Raw genomic sequence first — 15,131 nt, 5'->3', positions numbered from 1 at the left:
ACGAAAGGGAGTTACCTTAGGACTGGAATTCCACAGGACAGCCAGAGACCTTCTAGAACTGTTATAAATGTGGTGTGGTCAAACCTCAGCAGCCCTTTCTTCTTAACCGTCTTTAACAGACAACTGCTTTTCCCTAAAAGGTCTCAGACCAGGTAGGAATTTGGGGAACACCACCTCCATGAACCTGTGTTGCTCTAACGTGCCCCGGGCGTTGGGCCAGGAGCTGAGGATGAGCAAGGGAACAGAACAGAGGTGCTTGCACCGAGGTGGTGACTGGAGCGCTAGGACAGGAGGGAGGGGCAGAGAAGGCTTCCCGAGGAAGGTGCATAAGGGGTGTCCCGGGCAGAGCATCGCCACCGTCCAGCGTAAAAACCGGCATCCCAGCCTCTTCGGGCCGCCTGGCTTGCCATTTCCCTCCAGCTCCCATTCATTGCTTCCAAAGAAGGGAAGAGACTCGCCTCGTTTTAATTCCATTCTCATCTGTCCCAGAGACCCTAGGGTGGGGGCGACGAAAATGAGTGGTACTCTGAGTCAGAAACTTGTGAAGGGGGCGCGGGAGCCGGCAGCGGGCTGGGAGTGACGCGAGGGAGGCCGGGGGCGGGTAGGTGACGCGCGCGGGGACCTCGCCGCCTCAGCCCACGTGTCCGCGAGATTTAAAAGTTGGCAGAGTGCGGGTGGGTCAGTCTGGCGGCCGAACTGGGCGAACAGCGCGCCAGGGACGCAGAGCATCGCTTGGAGCGCGGGCCGGTGCCGTGCAGGGTCCCGGGATGCTGCGAGCCGCGAGCCGTCGCCCCGGGCCGCCCCCCGGTCAGGTGGCCGCTGCGTCCCCGCTCCTCCTGCTACTACTGCTGTCTTGTTGCGCGGACACCTGCGGAGGTAAGCCGACCCCGTGCCTCCCAGGGCACCCGCGCCACCGCCTGGTCCCGCGCCACTCCTCCCCGCTGTGATCGCCGCGCTCTCTTCCCTCCCTTTTTTGCCTCTTCTCTTGGCTTCTGAGATTTGCCACCCCCTCGTGCCGCAGGGCTCCCCAGGTTCTCGCTCTTAATCACAGGAGCGGGTCGGCGCCCCAGGGCAGCCAGCGGCGCAGGTGCCAGTGTCCGGGCTCGAGCGCGGAACTGGGCCTGGCCTAAATCCCCAGGCCGGGCAGCCTGAGGTCGGTGGAAACTTGTAGGGCTCCCTCGGGTAATGGGAGTTAAAACAGTGAAAATGAAAATGCTTTTCCTTTGACTGCAATCACTGGAGGGATTGACAGTGAAGCAAAACTAGAGTAGGTTTGATACTTCCCCTGCTGATGCGAGGTCAACTTGCAAAGTGCTCAACTTCCTTGGTGAATGAGTTCCTGTCTGTGCAGATAATCCCGAGCAATAACATGCCCCGTTCTGGCCGTATAGATGGGGAAAGAGTCAGCTCTGTGCCTCATAGGTTTTCAGGGACCAGATCAGGAAAAGGAATAGAGACCTTCTTACAATGCGGAGTTGGAGAAGCAAATATGCAAGCCGGGCTTTCAGTCAGTGCTACAGCTAAAGTCAGTGAAGGCAGATGTGGTTTGATAACAGTAGGGACTTCCTGAGCTTTGCTTAGAGGAAAGGTGTGGGAAAAGCAAAAGCAAGGTCAGGAAGGGGTGTCTGAAGCTTGGGAGACAGTGTAGAGCAGATGCAACTTGTTCCAGTGGAGCGATCACTTCCCTGTTCCCTTAAGGTTACCTTTCCAGGTACCTTGAGGGGACCATCCCTCATCTCCCAGCTCTGAGCCAGGGCCCCTCCAGTGACAGCCACTGACCTACTAAGATCATGAATTTTCTAGCTTCTCAGCAGGTCCTCTTAGTTTCCGTCTGCTCTCCTTCCTGTCAGTAGGATAAAGGAGGGCTGACTGTTTCATCATTGCTCGGAATGTTAGGGACTTGAAACCATAACTGTAGGGACCTTTCTTAGCACGTAGCCCAGCCTTCAGGTAGAGGTGGGGGAACTGAAACTATTATTCTTTTCCTAATTTTTTTTTTTCTGTCCTTTCATTGTTTTCCCCCTTTCCTTAAGGAACTGGAGACGTAGGGAGGTGGGAACACCCGTGCTTGAAAAGCAAGGTAATTTGGCTATGAAATCTAAGCAGTCAGAAGCTAGGAGACCTAAACCTTCTCCATCACATATTCAGCAGTGCTACAGCATGACTTATGCAAAGTAATATTAATCGTTTATTGGTAAAATTAGTTTGGTAATTTTTATTTACCTTATTAAGGAAGCAGATAATCATAGTTTATTTTTTTTCCTCTGTAAAGCAAATGTACTTTCCATGCATGTTACGTACTATATGCTTGCAGTGATTTTTGCATCAGTGGGAGGTAACTTCTTTTTGGTGGGGAGGCAGGGGAATTTTCAGTCTTCTGGTGATTGAGCAGAAACTATAGAAAGCAGCAGCTGATTTCTAAAAAAGGCAAGTCTTGGGTTTTATTTTCAAAAGAGCATATCTGGTGGTTGACCAATCATCTCATAAATATCCCCAATATTTCTCAAGCAAAGGGATGAGATACCTCTTTCCCTACACAGAGACCCCATAGACTACCCTTTTCTGTCTTCTTTCCCCTTCAGATCTGCTCTTGATACCAAAAACTTAATTTTATCTCTCTAAAAATGTGATGGGGAGGGAAGAGGGTGAATTTTTCCTAGTCTGATCTGCCCTAGTCCTGAGACCCTAAAGATAGCACTGGAGGGGAAGCATGACATACATAAGCAAAACTGGGAGATAATCTACCAAGATTAATCGTTACGCAACACGCAAGTGGATGTATTGAAAAACAACAAAGCAAATGCCACAATGCCAGAGGAAAAAAAAACCATGTCAATAAGTACAACGTCCTTGGCAAAAATGAGTTAGCAGAGCATAAAATAGCAATGGGAAGGTAAAGGACCAGCCACAGATTCGGTGGCTGGAAATGGTTTACTATTCAGAGAACATTAAAATAAAGAAGGACATTTCCTGAAAGAGGGGCACATTTGTATATCTGCAACAAACTGTCGCGTGATGTGGCCCCTGACAATAAGTGATCAAGTGCCCAAGACTAAATTGAGAAGTGTCTTTTCCTACTCAGGCCCTTATTCATGGAATAATTCCTAAAATTCAGTCAGCAGTAACAGTTTCTGACTTCCAAACACTACACTAGTTAAGTACTAGCAATGAGAAAAGAAAATTGATACCACTTTTAGAATAATCAAGTCTGTTTTTCTTTCTCTTACACATGATATATTTACGGATCACAAGCTGTCTATCCATATTATTTGCATTAGTTAGATTGTACAGTGTAAGACTAAAGATTTCACTTAACTTGAAACTGATTGATCAAAAACAGTGCAGTTTTTAGGCTGTAGATGACAGCGGCACCGTCCCTGACAATACTTGCGAAAGTATCTAGTATGGCTATTTGATTAGTATAAAGCCCACATCTGGGGTATCTTGAGAGGAAAATCACATCAACTTCAGTTAACAAATAGACAAAGGGGGAAAATTTTTCCCTTATGTTTGGATTCAGTCATAGAATGTTAATGGTTTTCTATAAATTATAGATAAACATTTTGAAATTTTGGCTTCTCTAACCTTTTTACCCTGAGACTGTGTTTCGTGTAAGAGCCCCAAAGTAACCCCTTTCGATTATATAAGTGCTTGGGACTAGGTTAGACATAATGGCAATTTTGGTGTGGCCCATGCAAGCTTGGGGACATGGAAGGAGGCAAACTCTCCATGCTCTTGGTAAGGCAGTAGGGAGGGGGAGCTTCCACTTTTACTGGAGGATGGGGGTTGGTCAGGAGAAGAAATAATAGGAAACTGTATTCTTTAAACAGGAATGACCTGTCAAACAGAGATTAACCATGGTACCTTGAGTGGAGAAATCAGAAGTACAGGCAGGTGAAGACCGAATCCAACACGTGGAATTCCTTGTGCATTTCCCTGCATCATACTTGACTCTGGTTCTCTTCAATCAAATACTGCTCTCTCCCTCCATTCCTCTTTCTTTTACCTTCCTATTTTTCAAAGCTGTGCACTCTTAGTAAAAACAGATGAGTAATGCATCCAAGCTGTAAGGAATGGGCCTATGGATTTTAGATTTTTTTCATGACAACATTCATATACCCCTTTTGGAAATATTCAGACTTGTTAAAAAGGTTACACCTAAAATGTTTATTTGAGCTCCCTAGTTCTGTCAAATAAGAGGCATCCTCTGTTTCTTTCTACAATACGGTGCTCACTCCCCCTGGCTATTCACAGTTATTCATAGACCAGCGGCATCGGTATCAGGTATCACCAGGAAGCTTGCTAGAAATGCAGACTCTTGGGCCTGTCCCCGAATGACTGAATCAGAAGCTCATTTAAGTAAGATCACCAGGTGTTTTGCATGAAAATTTGAGAAGCTTTATCCCCTCCTGAAAACAGAATCAGCTCAAAGTAATATCCACCAGACAACAGTGACTTTGGGATATACATTTGTGCTAGGGTGGGAAATATTTAATTGAGAAGTGTGTAAGTTCATTTGTCCACCTTGAATAGCTGTCCCATGAAAGGGGATCCAAACAAATCAACTCTCTACTATGGACTACATGACCCCTGTAAGTTACTTCTAATGCTGGGTACAGAAAATGTAGCGAAATACTATTACTATTATTAGAACATAGATTAAATACTAGCACAAATTTTTGTGCACTCAAGGCAAGACATCTGAAAAGTGGTAGAATTAGAAAAAAAAATCTGTCAGGATTTGGAGTCTGGTTTGAAATCTGCTTCTGCCATGTATATATTTTGGTGACCTGAGACAAATTACTTAATCTTTCCTTCCTTCAATTTCCTCATCTTAAAATGGGAATAAGTAGAATAGCTAACTTAAAAGGTTGGTATGAAGGTTAAAGGACATGATACATTTTATTTTATTATTATTTTTACTTCTACAGACAATTTTATTGACCTAGATTGAACATTTTAGAAAAACATTTTCTAAATGTTTACTGTAATGTATAGTTAATTTTCCCAATGTTAGTTAACCCTGGATTTTACAACTAAGCCTATAATTTTGTTACCAAATGTAATAAAAAGCTTTTAAACCCCTTTAACAATCAGTGGTATAAGTTTCACATTCTCCTGAATATATAAATTTGCTATAATTTACTTCTACTGATAACGTTTGTATTGTTTCTAAGAGACCTTAACTCTTTATTTTCTGGAGCATATTATCATTAGTCACAAATAGTCTTTTTTTCCTGGTGATAAGAATGAATAGCAGGAGCAGCATTTGTGAAACCAAATCTAATATGAAACTGACTCTTTCTTGTGAGTAAATTTGAATTTTGAAGCAGTAAAACAATAGGTTTAATATAAAGCAAAATAAATTTTTTATGTTTATGATCTGCCAATTTCCCAGAAAAAGTTTTGTGGTGACTTTAGTTCTATTCCAGATACGTTAAAATCACCAATGGACAACACATCTTTTATTCAGGTGCCATCTGAAAGTTTTAAAAATTTGTTGACTTAATATCACTGAACTGTCCACTTTAAAATGGTTAAAATGATAAATTTTCTGTTTTGTGTATTTTACCACAATTTTTTAAAAATGTGTTGTTTGACGATTTTTAGTTTTTATAAAGGTATTATATTAGCATAACAATGAAAAATTTAAAAGACCACCTCTAATCTCATTATCCTATCAAGCAATATTTACATTTTTATTTTCTCTTCCTGTTGTCTATAAACATAGTTCCACATAGCTTCAATATAATTTTCCATTCTTATCTTTCCATACTAAATTTAAATTTTATGATTCACAGTTATACTTTTTTTTTTTTTTTTTTTTTGCAGTATGCGGGCCTCTCACTGTTGTAGCCTCTCCCGTTGCGGAGCACAAGCTCCGGACACGCAGGCTCAGCGGCCATGGCTCACGGGTCCAGCCGCTCCGCGGCATGTGGGATCTTCCCGGACCCGGGCACGAACCCGTGTCCCCTGCATCGGCAGGCGGACTCTCAACCACTGCGCCACCAGGGAGCCCCATAGTTATACTTTTTAACATTGTATTCACAAGGTTTCATTGAGTTGGTCAATTTTTTTTTTCAAGGTAACAGTAGTGTTTGTTTTTTTTTAATTGCACACATGTCTATAAACCTAATAAATAGGTTTTCTCTTTTTTTTATACAGCAGGTTCTTATTAGTTATCAATTTTATACACATCAGTGTATACATGTCAATCCCAATCGCCCAATTCATCCCACCACCATCACACCCCCCGCTGCTTTCCCCCCTTGGTGTCCATACATTTGTTCTCTACATCTGTGTCTCTGTTTCTGCCTTGAAAACCAGTTCATCTGTACCATTTTCTACGTTCCACATATATGTGTTAATATACGATATTTGTTTTTCTCTTTCTGACTTACTTCACTCTGTATGACAGTCTCTAGATCCATCCACATCTCAACAAATGACCCAATTTCGTTCCTTTCTATGGCTGAGTAATATTCCATTGTATATATGTACCACCTCTTCTTTATCCATTCATCTGTTGATGGGCATTTAGGTTGCTTCCATGACCTGGCTATTGTAAATAGTGCTGCAATGAACATTGGGGTGCATGTGTCTTTTTGAATTACAGTTTTCTCTGGGTATATGCCCAGTACTGGGATTTCTAGGTCATATGGTAATTCTATTTTTAGTTTTCTAAGGAACCTCCATACTGTTCTCCATAGTGGCTGTATCAGTTTACATTCCCACCAGCAGTGCAAGAGAGTTCCCTTTTCTCCACACCCTCTCCAGCATTTGTTGTTTGTAGATTTTCTGATGAAGCCCATTCTAACTGGTGTGAGGTGATACCTCATTGTAGTTTTGATTTGCATTTCTCTAATAATTAGTGATGTTGAGCAGCTTTTCATGTGCTTCTTGGCCACCTGTATGTCTTCTTTGGAGAAATGTCTATTTAGGTCTTCTGCCCATTTTTGGATTGGGTTGTTTGTTTTTTTAATATTGAGCTGCATGAGCTGTTTATATATTTTGGAGATTAATCTTCTGCCCATTGATTCCTTTGCAAATATTTTCTCCCATGCTGAGGGTTGTCGTTTTGTCTTGTTTATGGTTTCCTTTGCTGTGCAAAAGCTTTTAAGTTTCATTAGGTCCCATATGTTTATTTTTGTTTTTATTTCCATTACTCTAGGAGGTGGGTCAAAAAAGATCTTGCTGTGATTTATGTCAAAGAGTGTTCTGCCTATGTTTTCCTCTAAGGGTTTGATAGTGTCTGGCCTTACATTTAGGTCTTTAATCCATTTTGACTTTATTTCTGTGTATAGTGTTAGGGAGTATTCTAATTTCATTCTTTTACATGTAGCTGTCCAGTTTTCCCAGCACCACTTATTGAAGAGACTGTCTTTTCTCCATTGTATATTCTTGCCTCCTTTATCAAAGATAAGGTGACCATAGGTGCATGGGTTTATCTCTGGGCTTTCTAGACTATTCCATTAATCTATATTTCTATTTTTGTGCCAGTATCATACTGTCTTGATTACTGTAGCTTTGTAGTATAGTCTGAAGTCAGGGAGCCTGATTCCTCCAGCTCTGTTTTTGTTTCTCAAGATTGCTTTAGCTATTCGGGGTCTTTTGCTTAGCTATTCGGGGTCTTTTGCTTAGCTATTCGGGGTCTTTCCATACAAATTGTGAAATTTTTTGTTCTAGTTCTGTGAAAAATGCCAGTGGTAGTTTCATAGAGATTGCATTGAATCTGTAGATTGCTTTGGGTAGTAGAGTCATTTTCACAATGTTGATTCTTCCAATCCAAGAACATGGTATATCTCTCCATCTGTTGGTATCATCTTTAATTTCTTTTATCAGTGTCTTATAGTTTTCTGCATACAGGTCTTTTGTCTCCTTAGCCTAGGTATTTTATTCTTTTTGTTGCAAAGGTAAGTGGGAGTGTTTTCTTGATTTCACTTTCAGATTTTTCATCATTAGTGTATAGGAATGCCAGAGATTTCTGTGCATTAATTTTGTATCCTGCTACTTTACCAAATTCATTGATTAGCTCTAGTAGTTTTCTGGTAGCATCTTTCAGATTCTCTATGTATAGTATCATGTCATCTGCAAACAGTGACAGCTTTACTTCTTTTCTGATTTGGATTCCTTTTATTTCTTTTTCTTCTCTGATTGCTGTGGCTAAAACTTCCAAACCTATGTTGAATAACAGTGGTGAGAGTGGGCAACCTTGTCTTATTCCTGATCCTAGTGGAAATGGTTTTAGTTTTTCACCATTGAGAATGATGTTGGCTGTGTGTTTGTCATATATGGCCTTTATTATGTTGCAACTCAGTGATTTTTAAGTAGACTTAAGGAGTTGGGCAGTCATTTGCCTATTAATGTTTTCTTTTCTGTATTGATTTGAAAGAGTTGTATATTATAAGGATATTTACCATCACATTTTATTAAATATGTTTCATACATTTCAGAAGTTTTCATTTGTCTTTTAATTTAAATTAATTTGTGATTTATGGTAGGTAAGTTTGGATGAAGGTGATCAAAAGGTACAAACTTCCAGTTATTAGATGAGTAAGTACTAGGGATGTAACATACAACATGATGACTGTAGTGAACACTGCTCTGTGGTATATTTGAAAGTTAAGACGGTATATTCTGAGAGTTCTTATCACAAGGAAAAAAACATTTTTTTTCGTATCTATATGAGGTGATGGATATTAACTAAATTTATTGTGATAATCTTTTCACAATATCTGTAAGTCAAATCATTATGCTGTATACCTTAAACTTATTCAGTGCTGTATGTCAATTACATCTTCGTAAAACTGGGAAGAAAAAAAGCAGAAGAAAAAAAAGATCCTCACTCATCATAGTTAACGTGCTACAACATCATGCCATTTACATAAATTTTATCTGATACTTCATCATCCAAATTCTGTTTCAGGAACACACTGGTAATACCCTGGAGGCATTGTCTTACTTGAAAAATGTTATTTCAGTTAGTTGAATATCATTCTTTACAAGATTTAAGTCATACAAGGTCCAGCACTAAATCCAAACCAAAATATATGTGTCTGTAATAAATTTCTACCCCTGCATTATTCATACATAGTGGCATAGATGATTCTTCAAGCGTTCTGAATTAAGTACAATGGATTTCTCACTTTTTTATGTTCTGTCATATAAGCCTTTTTGTACTTTTACTCCTCCTTAACAAATAAAGTATTGTTTCATCTCCACCAAAAAAAAAAAAATTTGTGCAGCTATCACAACAATACAATTTTCCATCACCCCCCAAAGAGCTGTTATGTCCATTTGCAGTCAATCCGCATTCCTACCATCAGCCCCAAGCAACCACTCGTCTTTCTATCACTATAGGTTTGCCTTCTCTGGACATTCCATATGAATGGATTCATACAGTATTTGATCCTTTGCATCTGGCTTATTTGATTTAGCATGATGTGTTTGAGATTCGTCTCTGTTGAAGCATATATCAGTAGTTCATTCCTTTTTATTGCCAACCATTTTCTATTGTGTGGATGTACTACATTTGGTTTATCTATTTACCAGGTGATGGACATCTGCATTGTTTCTGCTTTGAGCTTATTATGAATTATGCTGCTATGTGCATTCATGTACAAGTTTTTGTGTAGACATAGAAGAAATTCACTCTTGAGAGTAATGTCTTTGTAATGTTTTAAGGTTTATTTAATAATTATGTCTCTTTATACTAAGTCAGATGTTGAAATATCTAGTTGAAGTAAGAGGGTAGTGATGTACAGTGAAAAATGAGAAATATCATCCAAAAGTAAATCAAAACTTTATCATCCAAAACTTTATTTTTAGGTGCTCCAATATTGCCTCAAGGATTACAGCTGGAACAAGAATTACAGGTGTGGAATGAGGTAAAGAATTATCCTTACGCAAACTAGTGGAAACTTTACCCTTTTTAAAATTATCATGGTGAACTGAAATAATGTAATTGAGCTTTGGGACAACTGTGATTTTACTGACATTCTGAATGCAGAATTATTCTCTTTATCAAGTGAAAGAAGGAAAGATGAAGAAGAAACCAAAAATACAGTAAGTGGTAAATTAAGGTGGCAGAAATATGTCCTAATAATACAGTAATTATAATAAATATGAATGTGCTAAAATACACCCCTTAAAAGAGATTCTCAGGCTGGATTTTTAAAACAGATTTAGCAATATGATCTCTGTAAGAGTCACACTGAAAGCAGAAAACAAAAAATGGCTAAGAATAGAAAATGACATACCAAGCAAATATAAACTGCAAGAAAATTGGAGTAGCAGTCTTACTATCTGATAAAATAGAATTCAAATACACAAACCATTTTAACAGACAAACAGGATCTTATATGCTGGTAAAAGAACAACAGAGCAAAAAGGTACAGCCATCATTAATATATATTAACAGAACAATCTCAAAATTTATTTAACAGCTGATAGAAATTCAGGGGAAAATAGATAAATGAACATTTGTAGTTGACTATTTTAATATTCCTCTCTAAAAACTGATAGTTAAAGCAAATAGCACACAAGTAGATATGTCAAAGACCCAACAGTACAATTAATAAATTTGAATTTGAACTATTAGAAATATTTTTAAAAGCCTGTACTAAACAGTATGAACATTCTTTTTGAGAATAATTGGGGCATTTTAAAAAAAACAGACCATGTCTTAGAAGACAAAGAAAGTTTTCAATCACTTAGGATCCATTTTAAATGTTTTGCAATCATAATGCAATAAAGTTAGAAACTATTAACAAAAGTATAACTTAAATATCCCATCTGTTACGAAAATAAGTGGAATTTCGGTAAATAGCCCTAGACTGAAAAAGAATGACATAAAAATATTATGAGTCAAAATTTGTATGCTACAACTAAAACAGTAGCTAGAAAGAAATTTTAACTTCATATATATTTATCAGGAAAAAAGAAAATTTAAAAACAAATATGCGTAGCATTCAACTGAAAAATGTAGGAGAAAAGAACAACAGAGAAAATTCAAAGAAACAGGAATGAAGTAAATAATAAAAATACGGGCAGAAATAAATATTAAAAAGAGAGAGGAGAGAAAAACTCAACAATATTAACAATCATGTTTGTTCTTTCAAAATGTTAATAAGCACTGGCAGTACTGATTTAAAAAGGCAGAGGAGAAGATAAAGATAAAAAAAGACATACACTGAAAAAGGGTAGATCACCAAGAAAAAGAGAGATTTAAAAAATGTTTTATACGATATTTGCTTTTCTTCTTCTGACTTCCTTCACTCTGTATGACACTTTATAGGTCCATCCGTGTCTCTACAAATGACCCAATTTCATTCCTTTTTATGGCTGAGTAGTATTCCATTGTATACATGTACCACATCTTCTTTATCCGTCCATACCAAGGGGGAAAGTGGTGGTGTGGGAGGAATCGGGAGACTGGGATTGACACATATACATTATTGATACTATGTATAAAATAAACATCTGATGGGAACATACTGTAATAGCACAGGGAACTCTACCTAATGCACTGTGGTAACCTAAATGGGAGGGAAGTCCAAAAGAGAGGGGATATCTGTATGTGTATTGCTGATTCATTTTGTTGTGCAGTGGAGGCTAACACAAGCAACCATATGGTTTACATATCATATGGTTGTAAAGCAACCATACTCCAATAAAAATTAATAAAAAATAAAAACAAAAAAATTTTTAAATGTTTTAAATAAGTATTATGGACAATTGACTGGCAAAGTTTGCACAACTCAGTAAATAACACTAAAAACTAGTGAATTGTGTCATGTTGGTCTGGAGTCATCATACTGGTCTAGACAAAAGTTATCAACTAAGGGATGGACAGTGGTGGGTCATGACTTGTAATTTAAAAAGTCCGTGGCTGCAAAGGCCCTATGGAAAGACCCCTTGTTATTTGTAGCTCTGAACCAGAGAGTTCCTATATTCTGTGGTTCAGTTTGAAGGTCTGTATTCAAAACATGAACTTTAGGTCCAGTAACAAGGTAGTTAGAGTATAGATTTACTGCTTTACATATCAACGACATCACCCTCTAAACTGATAAAGAAAAAAACAGATTGAGGAGACTCAGTGCCCCTCTAATCTGGTGGGACTCCCATCCTGCGTTAGTCCCATAAACCCACAGATTTAGGGCATATCTGAGGGAGAGAAAAGAAGGGCACTGGGAAGCGACAGCTGTTCTACTACCTTAAGGCATTCTCTGCTCTAACTAGTTGAGTTATAGCCTTCATCTGAGGTAAGCTAATTCTTGCTACCGTCAGGGTTAAATTCTGACATTTATCCTGACCCACAAGCCTAATTTCTGTGTGTACATATATATTCTCTAGAAGGCTATTATATCAAGCTGTTATTTTCTTTCTAGATAAATGGGATAATAGCTTAAAAAAAAAAACTAGTGAATCGTACACTCTAAATGGGCGAATTGTACAGAATCTGAATTATATTTCAATAAGCTATTACCCCTGCCAAAGTATTATGGACAGTTATATGGTAATAATTTTGAAAACTTAGATGAAATGAATAAATTCCTAGAAAAATATCTGATGCCAAAAAGGTGCTATAGTAATACAATAAGCACTGAAGAAACAATTTCTTCTTTCCTTCTAATCATTGGCCAAAGGCCTCCAGTACTATGTTATACAAATAAATGTAACTAAAGCTTCTCCATAGGGTATAAATTTGCTCTAGAATTTTGTTATATAACCTTTACCTAGTTAAGGAACTTCTATTCTTCTCCTATCTTCCTAAGAGTTTCGTTAATCCTAAATAAAATGTGAACTTAATCAAATATTTTATCTGCACCAATATTGAGATAAGCAATATGCCTTTTCTCCTTTAATCTATAATCATGATGAATTACATTAATAAATTGCTCGCTCTTAAACTATTAGAGCTAAGATGAGAATTCAGAAGAGTTTTGGATATAATACCAATATACAAGAATCAATAACACTTCTTTTCACTAGGAAAAAGTAACGTGAAAATATTACATCATTCACAATGGCAACAAAAACTATAAGTATCTAGGAATTAACCAAAAATACACAATAGCCTATGGAGAAAAAATTAAATTTTAATAAAAGAATTAGAAGATAATGTGAATATATGAAGAGACGTTCTTTGCTTTTGGAGGGAACAATTAATTTAATGTAATAAAAATATCAATTCTACCTAAATGAGTCAATGTAAACCCCATAAAATCAATGCAACCCAATCAGAATTCCACTTAACTTCTTTTTGGAAAGTTTATAAATTTAACCTAAAATTGATGTGGAAAAATAAAGGTCTACAAATGGCTAAGGAAATTTTAAATATAAAGAGCTAAGAGCCAGAACTTGCCCTACCAGATTTCAAGATATACTAAGAAACTGTACTCATAAAAAAGGTATGGTGAGGGCGTAAGAATAGATGAATGAACCAGTGGAACTGAGACTAGAGCTTGGAGAGTTTAGCAGACACGGTCAGTGCCCTGTCATATCCCTTTGTCATTCACCATTCTAGCACACTCCAAACTTACTGTTTCTAATTGCAAGCACCTGTGACTCTGCTTGTTTGGCCTATGCTCAGGACAGACCAGAAGTGCCTGGGACCAAATGCCCCCACCACAGGAATAGCCATCAGTTGGTGACCCAAGAGAGTTGGTGGATGAATACCTTAGCTGCCTCTCCCCTCAGGTGGGATAACTCTGAGATGTATTCTGCATTGTGTCTCAGAGTACCCCAGGCAGATTGATCCCAGTTACAATGGTGGTAACCTGCTTGATAACATACCCTTGATTGGATTCCTTCCCTTCCCTGTTTTACTTCTCCACTCTTCTGCCGGTGCTTTTTGGGTTATCTTCCAAATGATCTACTCATATCCACATCCTTATCTCAAGGTCTGTTTCTGGGGGAACCCAACCTAAGACAACCTGAGATAAATGCATGTGCACATAAACTTAACTTATAGTAGAAGTAACACTAAAATTCAGAGGCAAAAGGACAGATTGTTCGGCAAATTAGGGTTGAGAAACTAGCTCACTGTATAGAGAAACATAAAATTAACACCCCATACAAAGGTGGGCTCCAGGTGGCTTAAAGGTCTAAACATACAGGGTAAAATTATAGAGTTAATAGGAAATATCTTTTCTATTAGAAAAACATCTTTGTGAGCTAGGAACAGGGAAAGGCTTCTTTCCACAAATTTTAATAAGTTTTTCCATAAAAAATTTCCATAAGTTTTTCCATAAAAAACTTCCACCATAAATTATAAGGCCCAAAACTTCATGACTTGAATTACATTAAAAGTAAAGATTTCTGGGCTTCCCTGGTGGCGCAGTGGTTGAGAGTCCGCCTGCCGATGCAGGGGACGCGGGTTCGTGCCCCGGTCTGGGAGGATCCCACATGCTGCGGAGCGACTGGGCCCGTGGGCCATGGCCGCTGGGCCTGCGCATCCAGATCCTGTGCTCCGCAACGGGAGAGGCCGCAGCGGTGAGAGGCCCGTGTACAGCAAAAAAAAAAAAAAAAGTAAAGATTTCTTTCAACAAAGGACTCCATTGAAAAAATGTAGGAGCCTTTGAAAGAAGATATTGACAGTGCCTAAAACTGATAAGGAATTAGTTTCTAGAATATCTAAGAAATTCTAGCTAATTGGATAAAGACAGGAATCCAAAGTAAAAATAGTCAAATTATAGAACAATTTACAAAGAGGAAACCTAAAGACCAACAAGCATCTAAAGAGATGCTCAAATCCATTAATAACAATGACATAAAAATTAAGACAAAAATATTGTCACTTTCTATCCATTACACTGGCAAAAAAATTGAAATCTAGAGAATGGCAAACGTTAGCAAGGATGTAGGGTGTAGGAATCCCCATGCATTGCTGATGAGAGTGTCAACTGGTATAGCCATCTGGAAAGCCGCCTAGATATCCCCATGGTCTAGCATGCCCTCTCCTGAGTATGTAGCCCAAACATATTCTCCTACAGAACCATATGCGGAGGACAGATACAAGGAGGTAATGGGAGGAGTGGAGGGAACCGGCCTCGCATCACTGGGGAGTAGGTAGGCAACATGTGGTGCATGCACATTATAAATACTCTATGGCAGTTAGGAGCAACACA

The 15,131-nt window shown here is 38.5% G+C and overlaps 1 protein-coding gene and 1 long non-coding RNA gene across 2 annotated transcripts in view; both read left to right on the top strand.

Annotated features, from left to right (window-relative positions):
• The window catches only part of LOC309961523, a 443,244-nt gene that overhangs the window by 82,332 nt on the left and 345,781 nt on the right, over positions 1 to 15,131 (top strand). The gene's annotated exons all lie outside the window — the stretch shown is intronic.
• The window catches only part of NMU (neuromedin U), a gene marked incomplete at both ends in the record, with an annotated part of 31,191 nt that continues 16,827 nt past the window's right edge, over positions 768 to 15,131 (top strand). Inside the window, 2 exons of the mRNA XM_082838068.1 lie at positions 768 to 876; positions 9,829 to 9,887. Of these exons, the coding sequence (XP_082694194.1) occupies positions 768 to 876; positions 9,829 to 9,887 (168 nt within the window). The remainder of the gene's footprint in view (positions 877 to 9,828; positions 9,888 to 15,131) is intronic.

This window comes from Leucopleurus acutus (genome assembly GCF_964270905.1).
Source record: "Leucopleurus acutus genome assembly, chromosome: 4".
Taxonomy (NCBI): Eukaryota; Metazoa; Chordata; class Mammalia; order Artiodactyla; family Delphinidae; genus Leucopleurus; species Leucopleurus acutus.
The sequence above is the reverse complement of the archived record's forward strand: the minus strand, read 5'-3'. Positions and strand labels throughout refer to the sequence as shown.